Genomic DNA, 23,123 nt, shown 5'->3' with positions numbered 1-23,123 from the left:
TAGGGGATAGTACAAACTGGAATGTTGAGAGAAATGGAAATATCTGGGTTCATGTATAATTTAGTTCATGTATAATATTTTATTTTTAAGAATATCAAAGATAAAGAAAATCTGCTTGCACAGATGGAAGAGAATTTGAATAATACAATGCAACAGATGCACAAAAATATAGGAGAAAAAGAAGAAACAATTAAAGGTCTTCAAGATATAGTGACATCAGAAAGGTCTAATTTATCTCTTCTACAACACACCCTTTCTCTCCAGGACACAGAGATAATGGATTTAAAAAATGAAATTGTTTCAGCTAAGATGAAAGAACAGGAATGTGTTGAAGAATTAAAAGCAAATCACAAAAAGGATATTTGTAGACAGTTGCAAGAATTGAGGACTGAATTGGAAGAATGTCACAGAAAAGAGATGGTAAAAGTAAAGGAAGTTTGTGAAGATGAGATGAATAAAAAATATAAGAATGAACTTGAACAGATAAAAAGAGAACTCTCTGCTTTGAATTCTGATGAAGATATTCAAAATTTAAATGCAATAATTATTGATTTAAATAATAAACTACATGAATCTGAAATTCATAGAGACAATGTGTGCAAGCAACTTAAAAATCAAATAGAGGATTTTCAGAGAGAAAGATATGAAATTGAACTAAGGTATACCGATTTGGTAGAAGACCTCAAATTACAGCTTACAAATGCAGAAAAACAGGCTAAGGAAGCACAGGAATCTAAACAAGAAAAGAAGCAATTGAATGATGAGATCCAAAAACTCAACTCCTTCATCCAGGAATTAAGTGAAAAGCTGCTCCTTGAGACAAAAAATAACAAAGATTTAAAGCATAAGCACGATGAAGAAATAACTACCTACAATATGAAGTTAAAAAGGTTAGAGCAGGAGGAAAAATTGTTACAGGAGGTGTCAGAATCACAGAAAGCAGAACTTGAGAAGATGCAGAGTAAATTATGGCAGCATGAAGGTGAAATACAGTTAGTTCGTGAAGAGCTGGAGTTCCAACATGGCTTGAGAGTGGACTCTTTTGACGTTGAATTAGAAGACACGCAGAAAAATCTAAAGAAGGTCAAAGCAAAGAAGGACCATAAAATTTATGAAGACAATAACACGTCTGAAGAAAATATGGTACAGTTAGAATCTTTCATTGACGATGCAGGCATATTAGCTAAATATCTTGTCTCCAGTGAGAGACAGGAGCAGTCATGCATATCGGACAACTCTGAACTTCTTGACACCGAAGAGGGTAGATTTGATAGATTTGTGTTAGATAGCAACATCATTTTAGAACCCAACATGGAATCCACAACAGATAAATTAATGTTTGACCCCGATGAACAATGTCTTAACAGTGTACTGCAAGAGAAATCTGATGAAACTGAGCTGGAAGCTGAGGCTTTTGCTTCATATTTGTCAAGTGGCTCCTTGCTGCAAAATGAAATAAGTGACAGCAAAGAGGTAAAGGATGGCTTGATGGAGAGATGCATTAAGCTAACTAAGCAGCTCAGTGAAAAAGAGTCTGCACTGAACAAATCTTGTCAGGAGACCCAAGAAGCTCTTGAAAAATGGGAAAAAGCAACAGCTGAACTTTCCATTACACATTTAGAACTGAATAAGGAGCGTGAAGCACGGGTTCGTTGTGAAGAAAAACTTGATCAAAAAGTAAAGAAGGAGAAAGAGCTTGAAAACAAAATAAACTTTCTGGAAAAGCAGGGTGAAGACCGAGATCTAACAGGTTGTGTTGAAGAACTAGGGTTTGGAATAAAGATTTCAAAGTCACACACTTGGCGGGAAGTGATAAAAGATCTCAAGCAGGAAAGAGAAACATTGATGATGCAATTGAGGGCTCAGGAGCAATTAGTGAAAGATGTTCAAGAGCAGAAAACTGCATCTGATTCAGTAACCAGTGAAGTACAGTCCCTTTTTGGACGTCAATTAGCTGCTTTGCAAAGCCAAAGGGATCAAATGCAAGCCCAGCTTGATGTTCAGAAGGCCAAAAATCAGACTATTGCTGAACTTCTTGGTCAGAAAACTATATTAGAAGAGACACTACTGAAAGAACAGGAGGCACTCAAAGCTGAAATCAATAATAAAGAACAAAGTTTAACACTCACACTTAAGGAGAAAACAACTTTAGAAGAAAGATTGTCTGCTGTAGAGCAGAATCTAATAAAAGCAGAAAAAGCTCTGGAAGAGAATCTTGAAAAAAACATACATGATCTGAATATGAAAATGAAAAACTTTGAAAAAGCACAGGAGTGTGAAAGATTGGAATTTCAGGAGAAATTAAAATGCAGTAATTTAGAACTTCAGAAACTTAACATTGAAATACAGGCAAAAAAAACTGAATTCATTCAGAAAGAAAACAAACTGACTGAAGAAGTGGCTTATTTGAAGAAGGTTCAGGTAGAACTGGAAAATCACCTTCAGGAGACTGTGCAGAAGTCTGCACAAGCCATACAGGAGGTGCAGTCTGAGCTGAGGAGACACTATGAAGAGGAAATTAGTAAAATGGAATCTCAGCATCTTGCTGAAACAACAAAATTGAATCAGGTACACCAGAAAGAGGTAGGTAGCTCTTATAATGACATGAAGATTTGTATTTCTGAATGCTTGGGAAATGGTAATTTCAAAAAATGTCATTCCTCTTTTCAGATAGAAAAGCTAAATGCAGAAATAAAAGAGAAGTTGGAAAAGCAGCAGAAGTTGGAGGAGGAACGAAAAGAACAGATTGGATTAATTAAAAAGGTATTTCTTTGTTTGTTTTAGAAAGATTTTATATGTCCACTTGTCTTCTGTCAAAATGAAATGATTTCTTTGGACCTGGAAAATCAACATGGGATTTTGCAAGAGGAAAGATGGTTTTGCTGTTTTTTAGAGACTGCTCTCCTAATGACTGCATTAACCTAATGTTAATGTGGAGGGACAAAAGTGTAAAATGTCCACATGCAGTAAAAATTCTGTGCTGTGTTCTTCTCTCCAGGTTCACGAACGAGAACATGATCGTGAAATTGCTGAACTAATTATTAAACACGAAGATGAAATGAGGAAGCTACATGCTGAACTAAATAAGGAACAGCAGCAACTCTTGGATGAACTTCAGCAACAAATGGAAGTTACACGTAAAACAGAGATGCAGCATGCCCAGCTCCAATCACAGGTATAGTATAGAAACATAGTAATTATTTAGGCAAATTTCCTAGCTGTCACAATTTACAGTTAATTCACTTGTAAAGAGGAGCCTCTTTTCTAACAAAATAAGCTGTTCTTTGGAGGAATGTGTTGTGCTATCTTAAAGACTATGTTTGAAGAATCAGTGGGGAGTTTTATGCTAAGACGACAGCAGATGTCATCTTCTATGGAAGGATCTCCAATGTCCTCAATCTGCCACATATTTCACCAGTAATTCTTTAGAAAACTGACTAAATTTAGAAAATTTGTGAAGGGAAGAAGCTTACTTATTTTCATAAATATAAATAAGGAACTGCTAGGAATGGGGGGAGAGGCAGGCAAAGAAGAATAAGAGGCTTATATGCTTTTTTGGTGTTCTAAAAACTAAATATGCATTTTTTTTTGCGTATTATATTTGCACGAATTCTAGTGCAAGCTAGTGTTTTACCCAGTGTCTAGTGTTGGTGGGCCCCTAAAAATAACATGTGTAGTTATGGAAGTTATAGGAGTTGTATGTGCTGCAGTGTTGGGAATTGATAAGTATGGCAGACAATCAAACAAATGTAGTCATGCTTCAGCCAGGTCTTATGAATTGCATGAAGGTAATCCATTACATACAACTTTACTGCAATGTGTATACGGAGTGTATTTTTGTCAGAATATCACATCCCTTCTCATGGGTTTACAGCATTAATTCTAGAAAAACGTAGGATACAATTACCTTTTAGTCAAATTCCTAAATGTTGGCTTTACATATTTGTATATATGTAGAATGGAAACTTTATAATCTGTTGTTGTAAAGCTTAGTTGCTGCTACTGCTAACTGATAGATATTTCAAAACTGCATCGGTTAGCAGCACAAGAGAATATATATTTAAGTCATTTCTATTTCAGCACTTCAGATATCGGTTTATTTACTCTTCCATAGTATCAAATGATAGCCAGTGACAGCTTTGTGAGATATGATGCACTGTGATGGACTCAAAGGATGAAAGTGGAAATTTGCAACAATGCTTTAGGCAATAAAAATGTGTATATTTGCAGTTTCTTTTTTACATTGTGTTCCTTTCTGAAGTTGCTGCAGAGAGGCTGATTGCTGGCAGGCATTCCCTATCAGCAGATAAACTTAAGAGGAGGATAAGGCAAACAGTTTAAATATAATATCAAACAGACTTTAGTTATTGGAAGGAGAGAAGGTAAAGACTGTACTCATTAATAAAAAGCTTCTGCAAGCCAGATCAAAACTAGAATCTAGTTTTTCTGCTATCCCACTTCCAGCCATGAATATATTTCATATAAAAATAACACAGAATAGCAATAAAATATAGAGGTGTGTAACTAATTGAAACTGGTACAGAAAAATGGTAATATATTTCATTTAAATCATGTTTCTCCCCCTCCTCATTGTAGACGCTGCACAATCTTGAGTTGGAAGCTTTACGACTAAGTCTAAGTAATATGCACACATCCCAGTTGGAGTTGGTGCAGTCTAACTTGAGAAAGGAGAAGGAAACTGCCCTTGTGGAGCTACGGGAGATGCTCAATGATAAGCGTGCTCAGGAAGTAGCAATTCTACAGAGCCGACATCAGTTTGAGTTGGAGAGTATTAAAGAACAAAATCTGAAGGAAAAAGAAGAAATTGCACTGAAACATCGACAAGAACTAGGTATTATGAACTTGGGAATTAAAGGACTGATCCTGCAACTGCTGAACGTTTGATTGGCCCACAGTTTGTGACGGGGGAGATTCTCGGCCCTGGTCTATACTTAAAATTTAGGTTGATGTTACTATGATGCTCAGGGATATGAAAAATCCACATCCCTGAGCATTGTAGCTATGCCAGTCTAACCCCTATTGTAGACGCAGCTAGGTCGACTGAAGAATGATTCCATCGATGCAGCTACTATTGGTTGGGGAGCTAAAGTTCCTACAGTGACGGGAAAACCTTTTTTTTCTGTCGGCTTCATCTACACTATGGGATTATGCCAACATAGCTACAGCACTGTAGCTGGGCCACTATATTCCCCATTGTGTAAATATAGCCTCTTTTTGGTCTGTCCTACTTGCCTGTAACCGTCCCTGTTGAAAACTGGCATTGACTGCAGTAGGAGTAGGGTGAGGCATTATAAGTGTAAGGGCTTTAGGCCTGCATCAGATACAAAGCCCCTCACCTAAGAGAACGACTTGATCTCCAGAGATATATCTGTGGTAGTTGCCCATTCTTAGGTTGGAGGCCTTTTCTAAATTCATTGGTTCCAGGATGAGCATCTTAGGTCATCCCTGTAGATTGGTGCTCCAGTCAATCATTGTTTCTCTGTAAGCATCTTCAAGGAAGAAGTCCTTCTGGATTGCTGCATCACAGCTCGTCAGCTTGTCCACCGTTATTCTACCAGAAAAACACCTGGTTCTTCAATCATTTATCTTCAATATTTATTTCTGAAACTCTTGGTGTTTTGATACTTAGTATTAGGACCATCTATATCTTTGACTTTGAATTTCAACTCTTATGCTTTGCTCCGCAAAAGTTTTGCTTTGGATCAGGCTTCAGTTGGTGTCAGTTGCATCTCTGGTGGCTTAGGGGAACAATGCTGTTTCCCTCCCCTCCCCAAGCTTTTGCCTTACCTTGAGTCATCACCAGTTTTATTGTGTTTCTGAGGAAAGTACCTGAAGATTCTTCTGGCTTCCCCTCCCAATACCTGGAAATTAGGTGAGAAGATTACCTGGAAGGTACTGAAAGCTTCAGCAGGAGAGCCAGAGTCGAGAGTCCCTTATGTGTGTTGAATCTGTATCAGTGCTGCCCATGGTGACATAGGTTTGCTGAAAAACTCTACAGGACTATTTTAACACCATCAAGATAATCAGCTAGATTGTTGGAGTTGCTGAAATTACATTGAACTTTTGCTCTTTGTTCTTCTACATGCCACTCTGGCGCTTCGTGACACAGGCGGTGACTCCTTGAGCAAGGCATTGCCTTCTCTGAACTGTTTGTTTGACAGCCAACAGGCAGCCGTCTCAGTTCCTGGAAACAGCTGAGGCCTACAGTTAATCCTGATCCATTTAAGATACTGCGAATAGATAATTTCTTCCTATCCCCCACTGCACCATCAGGGAATATTGAGAAGCTTGATTTCTTTTCTGTGTGTGTTTGTTTCAGACACCTTGTGGTTTATGGTGTAGGGAGTCCTCTGCATTGTGGATTTCAGAGTATGTCAGGATTGAGGTCTGTGCCTTGTTCTCAACTGGTTTTTGGGTACAGATGATGTAGGAGACTTGTTTGAGGACAAGTGTGCCTTCGCTGGTCAGATTTTGCATAACATATCACGCATATGCACACCTCCAGGGAGTCTTAGGGACCTTGTGTTGAGAAGTGCCCCCTTTGGCTTTTAGCTGCTTGCTAGCAGGACTCCCACCCCCATGTGAGGCTTTGGAGGCAAGCTGGCATTCTCTCAAAGCCTTAGGACTCTCTCTTTTATTCCTTAACAAGCTGAAGGCCTAGTCTACACTCACTGCGAAACTTGGTGGCAGTCGACAGGAGATACACAAGCTATGTAGAATTCTAATTAGCGTGGCGTCCCCCCTATGCTGCGCCAACGGGAAATGCCCTCCTGTTGATGCAGCATTACTCTTTTTTTGCTGGGGTAGATTTATTGAATTGACTTCTGGATTGATTGAGTGGGTCTCCACTTATGCTAAATCGATCCCGAAGAATAGATCCTGTGGTGCTAAATGTGCCGCCATCAGTGTGTACGACACCTAAGATTGTTCCTTAGCCTTTGATGCTAAGACTTCTAAAGGTAGTGATGGAAGGGGGCTGACAATCCTCTTCTGTTTGCTCTTTAGTCTCTCTTGCTGGAGACTTCAGGAGGCCAGCGTGAAGGAGGGAAGGGAAAATCATTCAGTATCCTCTCCTCAAGCCCTCTGCTTTCTTCAGTTTCTCTCCCTTTTTTCCAGCAGACCATAGAAGATGCTGTGCAAGGAGCTGAGGAATGGAGTGTGGTGGGGAGAGGACTTTGGAGGGAAGTGGCCTTTGGGTGTAGGTAGTGAGCCAAAAGAAGCGCATCATTCTCCCTCCCCCAGGCTCTGTGCAGGAGTATCAGAGTGAGGTACTTTTCTCACTAGCTGCTGCCTCTTGCTTCTGTTTCTGTAACTGATGAGCTGAGATTAGCTTTGCAACTTCCAGTGATCCATTCTGATAATGCTATTTAAAATATATATAGCTCTTTAAATTAGTTGAATCAATTAAACTTTGGTCCTATCCACTAGATCTCTGCTACATGAGTTCAGTAAATGGTTTCTGTTTTTTATACTGTTAGACTCTGAACACGTCTATTTTTAAAATTTGATAGAGGTTTCTGATTTATCACATTATCTAATGTACTTCAAATTTGCTAGAAAAAAAATCAATATCAGCAAGTTTTAACACAGTGTGCATTGCAGAGCATGAGGTGGTGGAAGCAAGAGCTGAAATCAGATTTGTAATGGAAATGTTAACTATGTAGTGGCTCTAGGTGCTAGATAGTAAAAGGCAAGATAAAGAATATTTGCCACTTCCGTTCCACATACATGATGCTTGTTTTTTGGTCACATAGGCTTATGACATGTGAGTAGCAGCTTGAAATATTCTTTTAGTCAGGGATGGAATTGAGGGGGCACGGTAAGTATTCTGTCCCAAGTTCTGCTCACAAAATAAGCTCCATCCACATGAGACCTCAGTATGCCCCTTGCACTGCATCAAGCAGCTTGGAATATATCATGCAGATTTTCAAAATATGATCGTCCATGTTCTTTGGCTCCCCCTCACTGACATTTGCATATATCTGTGGGCTCTGCTGAGCTCCTTGAGCTTGTCTCCCTTTGGAACAGCTCAGATGAACTGCTGAACTCTTGCTCCTTTTTAATTAGGGAAAATATGAATGAGATTACACTCCTAAGCCCACCATCTCCTGATCAAAATTAGATGCCACTTTCAGTAAATTTGTGCAAATTTTTGCATTATGCTTCTCCCTCTTTCTTGCATGCTTTGTGCAGTAAAAGAGTTAACAATGTTGGCATCTAAAGAGTTATTATTGGGCATATGAGTTACCACCACTGAAATGAGTGGGGCAATTTACACCTGCCTATTGGTATCATGCTCTCTGATCAGACTTGGGCAGGAATTGCTGCACCAGTTACACTAAATTTACACTTTCATGGTTTTCCATGAAACTGTAATAAGACCAAGGCTTATTCCTATACAATGAAAACTGCCACTCTGGCGTATAAGTTAGCAGTTTTGAGAGAGATGCTGGTACATCATACTGCAAGGTACCTCCTAATTCAAGTCTCGAATGTGATATTTAAAATAGAGTAGGTCCTACCATATTTTTTTAAATGTCATTAGACCATAGTGTTTCTCATTGGTTTGTTTAGTAAACAAAATTTTATTTTGCAGATGATGAGAGGAAGAAAATAGACTTGGAAATGGAAAAGGAACACATCCAGACACTAGAGGTATAAGTTCCATGTTGTATACCGGACAAGATAAAATTCTGTATCGTAAACCAAAGTTACCATGATCAATTTCCTTTTCTATAATAACATTTTTGAAAGGGCAAATAAATGGGATATAAAATAAAAAGAAGCAGGAAAAAAAATTACACTTAACTGCTTTAATAATGCACCTATCATCTTCTGTTAGACTCTTAAAGGCGACTGGGCATTGAAGACAGAATCATGTTTAAAAAACATCCGTGAAGAACTATCTGAAAAACATCAGACTGAAATGGGTGAACTGCAACAAACTCTGAAATTGGAACTAGAAAGAGTTAAAGAGGAGCTGAGGAGTTTGTGTGTTAAAAAAGAGCAGACAGAAAGTAAGTGTTATGCTTTGGAAAGCATTAGCTTTGTTGCAAGGTATTTATTGTGAGGGATTCAAAGCTGGCTAGAGTAACTTTAGGAGTTGTACAGTGTGTATAAAACAGTAATAACTTTTCAGTTTTAACATTTGCAGTTAGAACCATGCCAATAACCTATAATTGTTCAGAAATTAGCAGTTACAAAATGACTACTTAAATGTAAAGCCTGGTAAGCCACATTGGCTAGTGTGTGTTGTGATTGTAGCAAACTTAAGGTGAAAACCCAGAATGCATTTTCCACCCACAAATATCAGAAAAGGTAAGTGCCTACAGTTTACAGAAAATTGTCCAGTAAAAGATATTACCTCTCCCCCCGGTGTGTCTCATGTCCTGGGACCAACATGGTTACAAGAAGACTGCAAACTACAGTTTTGCTGTCACTTGAGGGCTGTTTTGGATTGGAGTAAATTGTGGATTCTCTGAAGCTTGAAGTCTTTAAATCAAAATTTGAGGACTTCAATAACTCAGCAAGAGGTTGGGGTCTATTACCAGGAGTAGGTGTGCGAGGTTCTGTGATGTGTGGGAGGTCAGACTATATGATCGTGATTGTTCCTTTTGACATTAAAGTCTACAATAGTCTGCAAGTCTGTTAATTAGGCAAAACTTCCATTAATTTCAGTGGATGTTTTGCCTGATTTAAAGATTTCGAGATCGTATTCTGAAAAGCCAGATTCCTGTTTGGATCTTAACAGAATGGATGTATGATAGAGTTTGGCAGTTCCTTCAAATAATTGTCTCAAAAGTTATCTTTCTTAAACGGAGTAATCAAAAATCTCACTGTGAGGACCAGGATGACCACATATGTGAAAAGTTTTGCTGCTTTTAGGAGTGTGAGATGTGAAGGGAGCCTAAAGCGTTGGCCTTTGGAGAGTTCTCTATCATAGCTGGCAATAGCATCAAAGGCTGCTGCCTGCAGAGAATATAACTGCCTTAAAAAGAGCAGCTTCAGGAGTACAAAGGATTTACCCCATGGAGAAGTTGGCACCCAATACCTCCTGCAGTGTGTATACATCAAGTGGAGGGGGAAGAGCTACCAGTTGGTTTGGGAGCCATGTGTCCTCTGAATGGCAGGGGAAATGGCAACTATTTCAAATAAATTGAAAACTAGCTTCAGGGCAACTGACATTAGGGAACTTTGGTGCCAGCTGGTAGGCAGCAAACCAGCCCTGAGATGCAAGCTCCATCCTGTTACCCATGTAAACATCGGTTGGATGCTTTTACTATCCTGCTAGCGATCTTCTGGCTGCTGTGAAGGAACCTACCTATGAGTCTCTCTTCCTCCCTGGTTTTCTGCTGATTCTTTACTTGTTCCCTCCTGAGGGCAGAGTACAGCTTTCTGTTGTGACAGAATCATTTCTGTCCGGATCTTCCCAGTGCTCCTTTCTATTTATTTGATGTGAGTACTGTGCCCAGGGTAGCCACCTGATAATGCCAAGGTCAGGGTATGCTGTAAAAGGACAGCAGATTCTCCCAGCACTGATGGGTTACACTGAAGTCAGGCTTCCCAACCAGCTACAAACAGTGCTTCTGATTCCCCACACTGGTTATCAAGAAGCCAGTATACAAATACACACAGCCCCCTTTACTGCATTCCAGTCTCTGGCTCCCAATCAGCCACTAGGTCCAGTAAAGAGATCAGTTATTTAAACTCTATGCTCTTTACCAAAAAGGTTCCTCCTGACCCCAAAGGGTCAGCCACACTACCAGATCAATATAAGTTTGGATCTTACCCAAAATACCAATAAATGCCCCCCCTCCCCATTCAGCCAGCATGACAAGTATTCTCCCCTTATTTGTCTTTATCTCCCTTTCTTCTTCTACAACTGTTTGTGCTGGTAGCAGAAGTGCTTTCCAGTCCCGTGGCCAACTATTTCTCCTTGCCCTTGCAATCCTAGCTGCCAGCAGCATTGTGAATTGGAGGTTCTCTGGAGAAATGTGTTCCTTGTGCTTGTAAGGCTGCTGCTGTTTATTCTGGCATTGTCTCTTATGTATGTTCTGTCTTCAGGCAGCTGCCTCTGGTGTCTTCCTGGAGGATGCTGCTGGCCTCACCACCTGTTCATGGCATTGCACATAAGGGACCATAAGGCTCTGGGTGGAAATTCCAAGTTTCCACCTGCTGTATTTCTTTACTGTTAAAGTTCTTACAGTTCTTCTTTCATCACTGTGGAATAAATGCCTGTACTGAGCTAGCCAGTTGGTGCCTTTTACACAATTGTAATGGTCTCTTCAGTTATTAACCCAGATACAGAATGCCATAAACTTACAGTTTAACTAGCCTATTAACTTGTTGGTCTGGATTCATAATTTTTTGCTTTAATTAATCTCACAACTGATGTTGCATTAGGTAGTTCACAAGAAAAAAATCTAATCTAGTAATGTAACAGAACTAACTTTGTTTTGTAGTGAAATGTAAAAACATGGAGAATGAGCACCAGTTGGCAATTACAAAACTACGTGAACAGCTGCAGACCGAACGTGACCAAAGTCTAGAAAACCTTAAAAGGAAAAGCAAGGAAAGAGAACAGGAGATTCAGCAGGAGGTTAATATGATTTTTTTGTTTTGAATGTTTGATATGAAATAGGTAAGTGACATAGTATTTAGGAGCCACAAGTGTTATTAAATAATGTGGGCCACTCTTTTGTATTTCAAATCTAGATTTTTTTTTTTTTTTTAAGGGGGAAATATAGCATGATGTAAGTTTCTATCTTCGAGTGATTGCTCATATGCATTCCAATGTAGGTGCGTGCGCGCCCAGTGCACAGATTCCCGGAACTTTTTCCCTAGCAAGCCCCGCATGGCCAGCTCAGGCGCCCCCTGGAGTGCCGCGCTCATATCGCGGTATAAAGGGCGCTGCTGGCTCCTCGGGTCCCCAGTTCCTTCTTTCCGCCTGTGACGGTTGCTGGAACTATCGCCTCTTGCTGCGTGCAAGTAGCTCATTCCCTAGTTTTTCATTACTGTTTCAAAGTTGTGTTCATTAGTTGTTATAGTGTTAGATAAGTTAGAATTAGTTATAGTGATAAGTTTAGAACCCCGGCTGGGGTTCCTTCTACAGAGGGAGTCATGCCGGGTTCCACAGGCTTTAAGAACTGTGACTTGTGTGCTAAAGCCTTTCCGATCAGTGACCCACATGACCGCTGTCTCCGGTGCCTGGGCGAAGAACACCGTCGAGACAAATGTAAAATTTGCAAGTCCTTTAGGCCTCGGACTCAAAAAGAACGGGATGCGAGGCTAAAGGCAATTCTAATGGAGTCGGCGCTCCGTCCAGCTTCTGAGCCGTCCCGGTCCCCGTCGGCACCGAGTGTGTTGTCGGTGCGGAGCGCCCCCCAACCGGCACCGCTTTCGGCACCGCAGCGGGCCTCGAAGGGGCCGAAGAAGTCGGCACGGCCCCTGGCCGCACCCAAGGATTCCCCCCGGCCCTCGCAGGGCGGAGGGAGTACGGAGACGCCCCAGCCAAGGGCCGTAGAGTCTACTCTGGCACCGGGATCTCCGCGCGGGTTGCCTCCCCCGACTCCTGGGGGTGGGGGAGTGCACCCGCAAGGGCCGTCAACGCCGGAGGCGTTTACTGCGGCACGAGCCCTCATGGCCGAGGGATAAGGGACCTGCGTCTCGAGGCAAACCCGCGCTGGGTGGTCTCGGTGGTTGGAGACGTTCCCAATCCAAGTCTCCTTCCAGACGGTCACGGAGGGTGGAGAGCGTCGGCTCCCCTCCGCGCTCCGACTCTAGGTCGTCGAGCGACTCGGCACCGCGGCACCGTGGGCGGTCCCGAGTCCATCGCCGGAGCCGCAGGTCCAGCTCTGACCTGAGTGGGGACCGGGATTCGGGCTCGCGATCTTCGGTGCGGAGCCCGTCCCGGCACCGATCCAGGTCTCTGTCCGCCGTCTCGAGAGGCAGCGGCTCACATCCGGCGGCACCGATGGGCCTGGCACCAATGGACCCGGCACCGATGGCTGGGCGACTGGAGTCCCCTCAGCGTCGCCATCGTCGGCACCGTTCTCGGTCCCGGGGGGGCAAGCGGTATCGCAAGTCCTCTCGCCGCAGGGGCAGGTCCGCTACGTCGTCGTCCTCCCCGACCTCCTCGTATCGCCGGCACCGCAGACATCGGCACCAGTCCACGTCGTCCTCATCGGACCGATCCATGCATCGGTGAAATAAGCGACGTACGGGAGGCTCCTGCGACAAGTGGGCCGGGAGACTACAACAGCCTTCCCTGCAAGTCCCCGGGTGGACCCAGGCGCCTTGGCAGTGGCCGTATTGGGGACCCTGGAATGCCCCTATGCCCCAGGGCTCAGTGTCCGTTCAATCTGTGGCGGCCCCCCCCACCCCCTCCCCCTAAGGCTCAGGAGCAGGGCTCGGAGGATTCGGACCCAGGGGAGGGACCCTCCACTGGGCCCTTACCCCTGTCTTCCTCCTCGTCACCAGATGAGGCAGCAGCCAGGGATCGCAGAGGCCCCCTGTTTGATTTCCGGGCCCACCAGGACCTTTTAAAGAGGGCTGCTGAGAACTTGGGCATGGAGTTTAGACTCATGTCTGAGGAGGAGGACCCCCTCTTCGGGCCCTCCCCTTCTGTAGGGCCATTACGGGCTACCTTACCGGTGCATGACAATGTCATGAAGATCGCGAGGAAGCTCTGGCAGACCCCTTCCTCTCTGCCCGCCACATCCAAGGGGGTGGAGAGGAAGTATTACGTCCCCAAGGAGCCTTTTGAGTTCCTTTATAACCACCCCACGCCAAGCTCCCTGGTGGTCGATGCGGCCAACCAGAGGGACCGTCAGGGGAACCAGGGTAACACTCCCAAAGATAAGGAGGGCCGTAAGCTGGACTTATTTGGGAGGAAGGTCTATTCTACTGCAGCGCTGCAGTTTAGAGTAGCTAACCACCAGGCCCTCTGGGAAATATAATAAAAATCTGTGGGCCTCAATGCAGAGGTTCGCCTCCCAGCTACCCCCCGACCAGGAGGTGGACTTCTCCACGATACTCCAGGAGGGGGCCGCGGTGGCTACCGCTGCGCTGCAGTCAGCTAGCGATGCGGTGGACACCGCCAGTAGAGCTATGGCCTCGGCGGTCGTGATGCGCCGCTGCTCGTGGCTTCAGGCCTCTGGCCTCACTCAGGAGGTTCAACAGGCCATACAGGACTTGCCCTTTGATGGTCTGGGTCTGTTTTCAGAGAAGACAGATAACAAGCTGCATGCACTCAAGGACTCTCGGGCCACCCTGAAGTCCCTCGGCTTGTATACCCCCCAAGCCTCCAGACAGCAGTCCAGACCACAGGCTCAAAGGCAACCTCCGCCTCCGCCCAGACCGGCTCCTCGACCCACCCAGCAGAGGAGAGGTCGTGAGCGCTACCGCGGTCCCAGCAGAGGAGGCCGTCAAGGGTCCTCTGCGGGGGGCCAGCAAAAAGGGGTAATACTAATAAACGGTTTTGACCCAGAGCAGGAGGGTAGTACTCTTCCTTCTATCTGGGATCTTGACCGGCCGTTCGCGGATAGGCTTTGCCCTTTCCTTACAGAGTGGGAAGCCATTACTACGGACCGGTGGGTCCTGGAGGTGATTGCCAAGGGGTACACCCTCCAACTCACAGCCTCCCCTCCCAACACCCCTCCTGGGCTGTCCCCGACGGGGGATCCGGCCCTAGTTCAACTCCTGGTCCAGGAGATTGAGTCCCTCCTCTTGCTGGGGGCGGTGGAGGAAGTCCCGCTGGCCGAAGTGGGTCGGGGATTTTACTCCAGATATTTCTTAATCCCCAAGGCGAAGGGAGGCCTTAGACCCATTCTGGACCTACGTCGCCTAAATAAGTATATTAGGCGTATTAAGTTTCGTATGGTCTCCCTCGCCACAATCATTCCGGTCCTTGACCCAGGGGATTGGTATGCCGCCCTTGATTTAAAGGATGCTTACTTTCATATCTCGATATTGCCTGCCCATAGGCGGTTTTTGAGGTTTGTGGTAGTGGGATGCCATTATCAATTTCGGTCCCTACCCTTTGGGCTCTCCTCAGCACCCAGGGTTTTTACTAAATGTATGGCCGTGGTGGTAGCCCACCTGCGCCGTAGCGGAGTTCAAATCTTCCCTTACTTGGATGATTGGTTGATCAGGGGGAAGTCAAGTTCTCATGTGAGACATAGTCTGCTCCTCACACGCGAGTTGTGCACTAGACTGGGGTTGCTTATTAATGAGCAAAAGTCCACACTCACTCCGGTGCAATGTATAGAGTTTATTGGAGCCAAGTTGGATGCAGTACAAGCCAGAGCCTTCCTCCCTCAAATGAGATTTGAGGCAATGGCAGCCATCATATCTAATCTTCACCTGTCCCCCATGACGACAGCCAGGCATTGCCTGCAGCTGTTGGGATATATGGCAGCTTCTACATACGTAGTAAGACTGGCACGATTGAGGCTTAGACATCTCCAGAGGTGGTTGGCTTCGGTGTACGTACCGCACAGGCATTCTCTAACTAGAATGGTCCTGGTTCCCCCACAGGTGCTGTCGTCCCTCGTTTGGTGGAGGGACCCGAGGGAAGTGATGACGGGCGTGTTCCCTTCAGAGAGTTTTTCCCATCTGTGATGCTCATCACAGACGCATCCGATCGGGGATGGGGAGCCCACATTTCTCACAACCAGGGCACCCAAGGGCTTTGGTCACCGGAGGAGAGAGCTCTGCACATCAACGTACGCGAGCTCAGAGCGGTCCGGTTGGCCTGCAAGGCCTTCCTTCAATTCCTGAAGGGCATGGTAGTCCAAGTCCTCACAGACAATACGGCAGCCATGTTCTGTGTGAACAGGCGGGGGGAGGGCACGCTCCTCGGCACTCTGCCAGGAAGCTATTCGCCTATGGGACTTTGCGGTGAGGCACGGGTTTCATTTATCTGCCTCTCACCTCCCGGGGGTACGAAACAGCGAGGTGGACCGCCTCAGCAGATCCTTTTCTCCCCGCCACGAATGGTCCTTACACCAGGACATAGTGGCTTTCATCTTCCAACGGTGGGGTACTCCCCGTCTAGACCTGTTCGCTACAGCCGGGAACAGGAAATGCCCGAGGTTTTGCTCGCTCAGGGGTCGCGAGCCGGGCTCTCTGTCCGATGCCTTCTTAGTACCCTGGACAGGGGACTTGATGTATGCATTCCCCCCCGTCCCGCTCCTGCCCCAAGTCCTCCTCAAAATGAAGAGGGACAGGGCGAACATCATCCTGATCGCCCCAGCGTGGCCGAGACAGCACTGGTACAGCATGCTGCTCGACCTCTCCATCACCGAACCGATTCCGCTACCCAGACGATGCGACCTGATCGCCCCGGACCATAGGAGATTGTTGCACCCCGACCTGGACTCCCTCCACCTCACCGCCTGGAGACTCTGTGGCTGACGGAGGGAGAGAGAGCCTGTTCCATACAGGTTCAACAGGTCCTCCTGGGCAGCAGGAAGCCGTCCACGCAAGTAACATATAAAGCTAAGTGGCGGAGGTTTTCAGGGTGGGCAGAAGCGAGAGGGTTACACCCAAGCCTCTCACCTATACAGGCTATCTTGGAGTACTTACTGCAGCTTAAACTGCAGGGCCTGGCTTTGGCCTCCCTCAAGGTACACCTAGCGGCCATTTCGGCCTTCCACCAACCCATGGAGGGCCGCTCCCTATTCTCTCACCCCATGTCGGTGAGGTTCCTTAAAGGGGTGGAGAGGACTTTCCCTCAGGTGCGGGACCCGGTGCCACCCTGGGACCTTAACTTGGTCCTCAACAGACTGATGGGTCACCCCTTTGAGCCCCTAGCCACATGCTCCCTTCTCCTTTTATCGTGGAAGGTAGCCTTCCTGGTGGCTATCACCTCGGCCAGAAGGGTCTCCGAACTGAGGGCATTAACCTCGGAGCCCCCCTACACGGTTTTTTATAAGGATAAGGTCCGGCTGAGACCTCACCTGGCTTTTATGCCTAAGGTGGTGTCTCAGTTCCACTGTAACCAGGACATTTTCCTTCCTGTGTTCTTTCCAAAACCCCACGAGTCGGAGGAGGAAAGGAGAGGACATTCGCTGGACGTCAGGCGAGCCCTGGCCTTCTATATTGAGCGGACCAAGCCTTTCCGGAAGTCGACACAGCTCTTCGTAGCTGTGGTGGATAGGATGAAGGGCTCGCCTGTCTCCACCCAGCGAATCTCCAACTGGATTACTGCCTGCATTAGAGCATGCTATGAGCAGGCAGGGGTACCCCTCCCAGGTGCGGTAAGAGCACACTCCACTAGGACCCAGGCCTCTTCCGCAGCCTTTTTGGAGCGGGTTCCCCTGCAGGACATCTGCAGAGCAGCGACCTGGTCGTCAGTCCATACGTTCACGTCGCACTACGCCATCGTGGAACAGGCGAGGGAAGATGCGGGGTTCGGCAGAGCCGTGCTGTCAAGAGCAGGTCACCAATAACTCCTACCCTCCTCCAAGGTATGGCTACTCAATCACCTACATTGGAATGCATATGAGCAATCACTCGAAGATAGAAAACAAGGTTACTTACCAGTAACTGTTGTTCTTCAAGATGTGTTGCTCAAATCCATTCCAAACCCACCCCCCCGTCCCCACTGTCGGAGTTGGCAGAAAGAAGGGACTGGGGACCCGCGGAGCCAGCAGCGCCCTTTATACCGTGATATGAGCGCGGCACTCCAGGGGGCGCCTGAGCTGGCCATGCGGGGCTTGCTAGGGAAAAAGTTCCGGGAATCTGTGCACTGGGTGCGCACACACCTATATTGGAATGGATATGAGCAACACATCTCGAAGAACAACAGTTACTGGTAAGTAACCTTGTTTTTCTTGGTTTTATACCAAAATTAGGAACATGAAGTATGAATCAATATTAAATTAGTATTCATAGATTTTTAACTAGATTTAACTTTGTGTAACACATTACGAGATCTATTAATGTGCCCTTTGCAGTTCAGTCAAATCCTTTCCTTAGTTCTTCTTTAATATACTTCCAGTTACTGATTCCTATATCTTTCTCAGTTATTTTCTTCTCTGCATTCACAGTCTCACCAGTCATGACATAGGTCGCATGCCAAGATGGCTCCCTCGTTTGGCTCAATTAGAGGGATGTTCAGAGAATAGTTAAGGTGCTTATCAGTGTCTCCACCATCCTCTGCTGTGAGCCCAGAGTCTGGATAGTACCATAGCATTTCCACCTGTTAGTTTTTCATGTCTTAGAAAGAGCTAAGTAGCTAACACGATTCTTAAATCTAATGTGTCTTCCATAGATGGAGAAACTTCAGGCCACATATGAGGAATTAAAGGCTCGATCACAACAAGAAATCAAACAGCTTTGGTCTCAGCTTGATAGCACGCGAGCAAGTCGACAGGAGCTAAGTGGTATGGTTAAAACATTTCATTTCTTGCCTTTATCTCACATACAAGAAAACTATAAGTATGAAACAATTTTTAACAAAATGTATTGAACAGACATTCAGTCACAAGCGTGAACAGCGGGACTTGCCATATTGGATTGGACAAATGGTCCATTTAATTCAGTTTTTGCCCAGTACCAGATGCTTTAGAATAAGGTTTAAAGCCCTCAAGTAGGCAATACTGTGCCTGTGGGAAAAGTTTCAATCTTGTTCACATGCTTTATAATTTATGTCGTGAAGTATGAAGGCAGATATGCCCTACAATTTTATTGTATCAGATTATGGCGTGGTGGTATCTGTGCCATAGTTGAAGTTGCAGCAGAGCTGTCATCACTGCTACTGTCACCGTCACTGCTATTATCTATGTTGCATTAGCGCCCAGAGGACCCAAGCTGTTGGACAGTTTACAAACATAGTAAGATACAGTTCATGTCCCTTAAATCTTAAAATCAAATTTAAGATGAGATGCAATGTAACAAACAAATGAAGGGGAGAGAGGAAGAGAATAGCAGCAATAGGAACACATGGTTACATCAACTAGCGTTTATGTACAATAGAGATATAAATCAACACAAAATATTGATGGCAGTAGTTCCTGCTGCCCACCTTTTAACCCTTGTCCTGTGGTTGTTTACCATACACATGAGGTTTTCATTACCCTGATCCTGGACCCCTTTATAATCTGTAAACAAAGGAACAAAGTCTCAGGTTAGATTAGGTCTGAAGCTGAAGTAGGGTTTTCCTGGTATATTTTAATTTAGTTGGATACGTGGTTCCTGAATGAAATCTTTAATTTTAAGGGATTTACCAATATTCAGAAGATCTTTTTAATGTTTAGTCTTTCCCTCCCTAGAAGATTCACTGGGAGGGAGGAAGAAATGTCCCCAATATCCCCTTTTTCTTCCCTTGTTGCAGACCTCATGTTCCTAGCCAGGGATCCCCTCACTTGCTCATCCCTTACAGGGCTCTTTCTTTGCCTGCAGATATTATGAGATGAGTAGAAGTGAGTGTTTTCTCCTTCTGCAGACCTCAGGTGAAATGTCCAATCTCCCCACTCTTCAAGGTCTCAAGTTAATTTTTTTAAAAAGGGAAATTTCCAGACAAGATTCTTTATGCTAGAATTAATGTTGCTAGTGTCAGCCTGTGATTTTAAGTGTATATTAGCTTTTCAAGAATGTTTGGGTTTTGAAAAATAATAAACCCTCAAAACCAACAAACAGAAGAGCACAGATTTTAAAGCCAGGAAAGTGAGTTTAATTTTGCACTTCTCAAACTAGATAGTAACTCATAAAAATGACAGCAAAAATTTACTCTGTCCCAATATATTTACAATGCAACATAAGTATTGCATGTTTTTTAAAAATAAGTTGTTTTTATGGAAATGTCTGAAGGCAGCTAAGCCGAAATTTAAGCATAAGTAGAGAAAGCAGTGAGTGGAGTGATGGTGAAATCTGCCATTGACAGGATTCATTTTATATTTCATATACTATGGAAATCTTCTGAATGAAAGTTGTCTTAAAATAAAAGTTTTGTTAACTTAAAGCGTAACGTCATGATCTGGATTGTTCAGAGTGTTGATGCCTTCTGTTGATTAGATGATGTGTTACATGGCCACACTTTTATGTGCACAAAGAGTTGCACAATTGATTGAAAAATGAAAAAGACGTCCGAAGACTGTGCTTTTACCATTAGTTATATTAGCATGCAGTTTTATTGGGATTATGCCATTTTAGATGTTAGTTCCCTTGTGATGTCTGTACTTTGCATAGTTAAGGATGTATCATTGCCATTTATGTAGAAATATAACTGTATATATTAAAACTAGTGTAGATGTCCAATCTACTTTTGGGATCTTGATTCCATAATATCTTATAACAGGTTGCACAGGTTAATTATGTGTTTGTTTGGGTTTTTAAAAAAAATCATTTTATCAAAATTAAGTTATTGGGCTTTTGATTACATGGGGTCCTTCTTGTTCTTGAATTACCAAGGTAAATAAGAAAGGGTGCCTAAATTCTATGCTCTTTATTATTTTCTGTAGCTCTGTCATATCTGCTGTCTAAACTAAGTGATCCTAACCTTATCAAACGTTAATATCTTTTCATGCTTCTAATCACTCCTGTTACCATTCTGTGGACCTCTTTCTATTTCTGCTTCATCTGATATGAGATGGTGTGATCAAAATGCAACCCAGTGCTCCAGGTGAGGGCATGCTATGGATTTATGTAATGACTATATTATTATTCATTCTTTCTTAATAGACCGTAACATCTTAGTTTGCTTTTTTCCCCACCCAGCCCTTTCTCTGCCCCCTCTCACAGCACATTGAGCTGTTGACAGTGACACCTAAGTTTTCTTCCTGAGTAGACAGCTGTGTTTTAGAATACATCAGCAGTGTGTAGAGTTGAAATTATTCCTTCCAGTACACACTGAATTTCATAAATCTTGTTTCCCAGTTATCTAACTTTCTTAGGTCCTTCTTAAATTATATTCTTGAGTAATGTAAATAATTGTCTACAAACTTTGCCTCTTTGATGTTCATTTCCTCTTCTAATTAGTTGTTCCTACTACTGACTATTGACACATTCAACTAATAATCTGTCCTTTTGTTTTCTACCTTTTCACCAGTTCCTAATCAATCACACCCTCTAGTGAGGGACTTCAACAAAGCCCTTCTGAAAGTTCATGTATACAGAAGCCTAATGAGTCTCCTTCATCCTCTATTCTCTTGGCTTCTTACAAGAATTGTAATTGATTGAAGACAGTTATCCTTCACAGGTGCTATGCTGGCTTATCCCATCATTCTAGGTGATCAGAATCCTGACCACTGTATGCTCAACAGAGCCATTGCATTCTGACTTTTTTGCCTGATGAGGGTTAGTTCACACATGGCCAATCTATGAGCAAAGCAATTCCTTTGACAAGATTAATTTACATTTAATTTATGGGATTTAAATTTTTCAAAGTACTTTGTGCTAGGACGGCTGTTTCTGGGGTAAATAAAGAATTACAGTAGATGCTTTGGGTTAAATTATTATTTCTGCTGCATGGGAGCACTAGAGGGTGCAGGGTTCAACCCCCATTGCAGAGCTCTGCATCATCATCACCCCTAGTTTTTATATAGCGCTTCACATCAGTAGAAAGTTGCACTGGGGAAGAAAGCTGATAGTTCTTGGCTTGTGCTACAGACCATTGGGATACGATTTGGATATGGATAGAAACCTATATAAAGTTTTTAATGAAGTAAATAATATTGGGAATTGTGTGATTATGGGAGACTTTAACTTCCTAGATATAGACTGGAGGACAAGTGTTAGTAGTAATAATAGGGACCAGATTTTCCTGGATGTGATAGCTGACGGATTCCTTCACCAAATAGATATTGAATCAACAAGAGGGGATTCTATTTTAAATTTGGTATTGGTGAGTAGTGAGGACATCATAGAAGAACTGGTTGTAGGGGACAACCTTGGTTTGTGCAACCATGAGCTAATTCAGTTCAAACTAAATGGAAGGATAAACAAAAATAGATCTGTGACTAGGGTCTTTGACTTCAAAAGGGCTAACTTAAAAATATTAAGGCAGTTAGTTAGGGACGTGGACTGGACTTAAGAACTCATGGATCTAAAGGCAGAGGAGGCTTGGAATTACTTCAGATCAAAGTTGCAGGAATTATCTGAAGCCTGCATCCCAAGGAAGGGGAAAATAATCATAGGCAAGAGTAGTAGACCAAGCTGGATGAGCAAGCATCTCAGACAGGTGATTAAGAGAGAGCCTACAAGGAGTGGAAGATGGGAGGGATCAGCAAGGAAAGCTACCTCTTGGAGGTCAGAATATGTAGGGATAAAGTGAGAGAGGCCAAAAACCAAGTAGAGTTGGACCTTGCAAAGGGAATTAAAGCCAATAGTAAAAGATTCTATAGCCTTATAAATAGAAAGAAAACAAAGAAAGAAGAAGTGGGACCACTAAGCAATGAGGATGGGGTGGAGGTTAAGGATAATGTAGGCATGATCCAATAACGAAACAAATACATTTGTCTCCCTTTTTAATGAGGCTAATGATGAGTTTGGGGATAGTGGTAGGGTGGATAATGGGAATGAGGATATGGAGGTAGAAATTACCATATGTGAGGAAGTAGAAGCCAAATTCGAACAGCTTAGTAGGACTAAATCGGAGGCCCGGATAATCTGCATCCAAGAGTATTAAAGGAACTAGCACATGAAATTGCAAGCCCATTAGTAAGGATTTTTAATGAATCTGTAAACTCAGGTGTTGTACCATATGACTGGAGAATTGTTAACATAGTTCCTATTTTTAAGCGAGGCGGAAAAAAGTGATCCGGATAACTACAGACCAGTTAGTTTGACCCTCAGTAGTGTGCAAGGTCTCAGAAAAATTTTTGAAAGAAAAAGTAGTTAAGGACATCGAGGTTAACAAGTAATTGGGACAGAATACAACATGGCTTTACAAAAGGTAGATCGTGCCAAACCAACCTGATCTCCTTCTTTGAAAAGATAACATTTTTTTAGACAAAGGGAATCTAATTTATCTAGTGGATCTAATTTATCTAGATTTCAGTAAGGCATTTGATATGGTTCCACATAGGGAATTATTAGTTAAATTGGGAAAGTGGGGATTAATATGAAAATTGAAGGGTGGATAAGGAACTGGTTAATGG

At 43.8% G+C, this 23,123-nt stretch overlaps 1 protein-coding gene across 1 annotated transcript in view; it reads left to right on the top strand.

The window, feature by feature from the left end:
• The window catches only part of PCNT (pericentrin), a 202,712-nt gene that overhangs the window by 34,766 nt on the left and 144,823 nt on the right, over positions 1-23,123 (top strand). The window contains exons 7-14 of the mRNA XM_067548788.1: positions 91-2,583; positions 2,671-2,763; positions 2,999-3,175; positions 4,597-4,852; positions 8,618-8,676; positions 8,864-9,038; positions 11,484-11,620; positions 18,299-18,410. Of these exons, the coding sequence (XP_067404889.1) occupies positions 91-2,583; positions 2,671-2,763; positions 2,999-3,175; positions 4,597-4,852; positions 8,618-8,676; positions 8,864-9,038; positions 11,484-11,620; positions 18,299-18,410 (3,502 nt within the window). The remainder of the gene's footprint in view (positions 1-90; positions 2,584-2,670; positions 2,764-2,998; positions 3,176-4,596; positions 4,853-8,617; positions 8,677-8,863; positions 9,039-11,483; positions 11,621-18,298; positions 18,411-23,123) is intronic.

Source organism: Emydura macquarii, unplaced genomic scaffold (assembly GCF_026122565.2).
Source record: "Emydura macquarii macquarii isolate MOO-44397 ecotype Brisbane River unplaced genomic scaffold, CSIRO-AGI_Emac_v2 contig_1253, whole genome shotgun sequence".
In the NCBI taxonomy this organism is placed as follows: Eukaryota; Metazoa; Chordata; order Testudines; family Chelidae; genus Emydura; species Emydura macquarii.
Note: the sequence above shows the minus strand (reverse complement) of the source record. Positions and strands in the feature narration are given on the sequence as shown.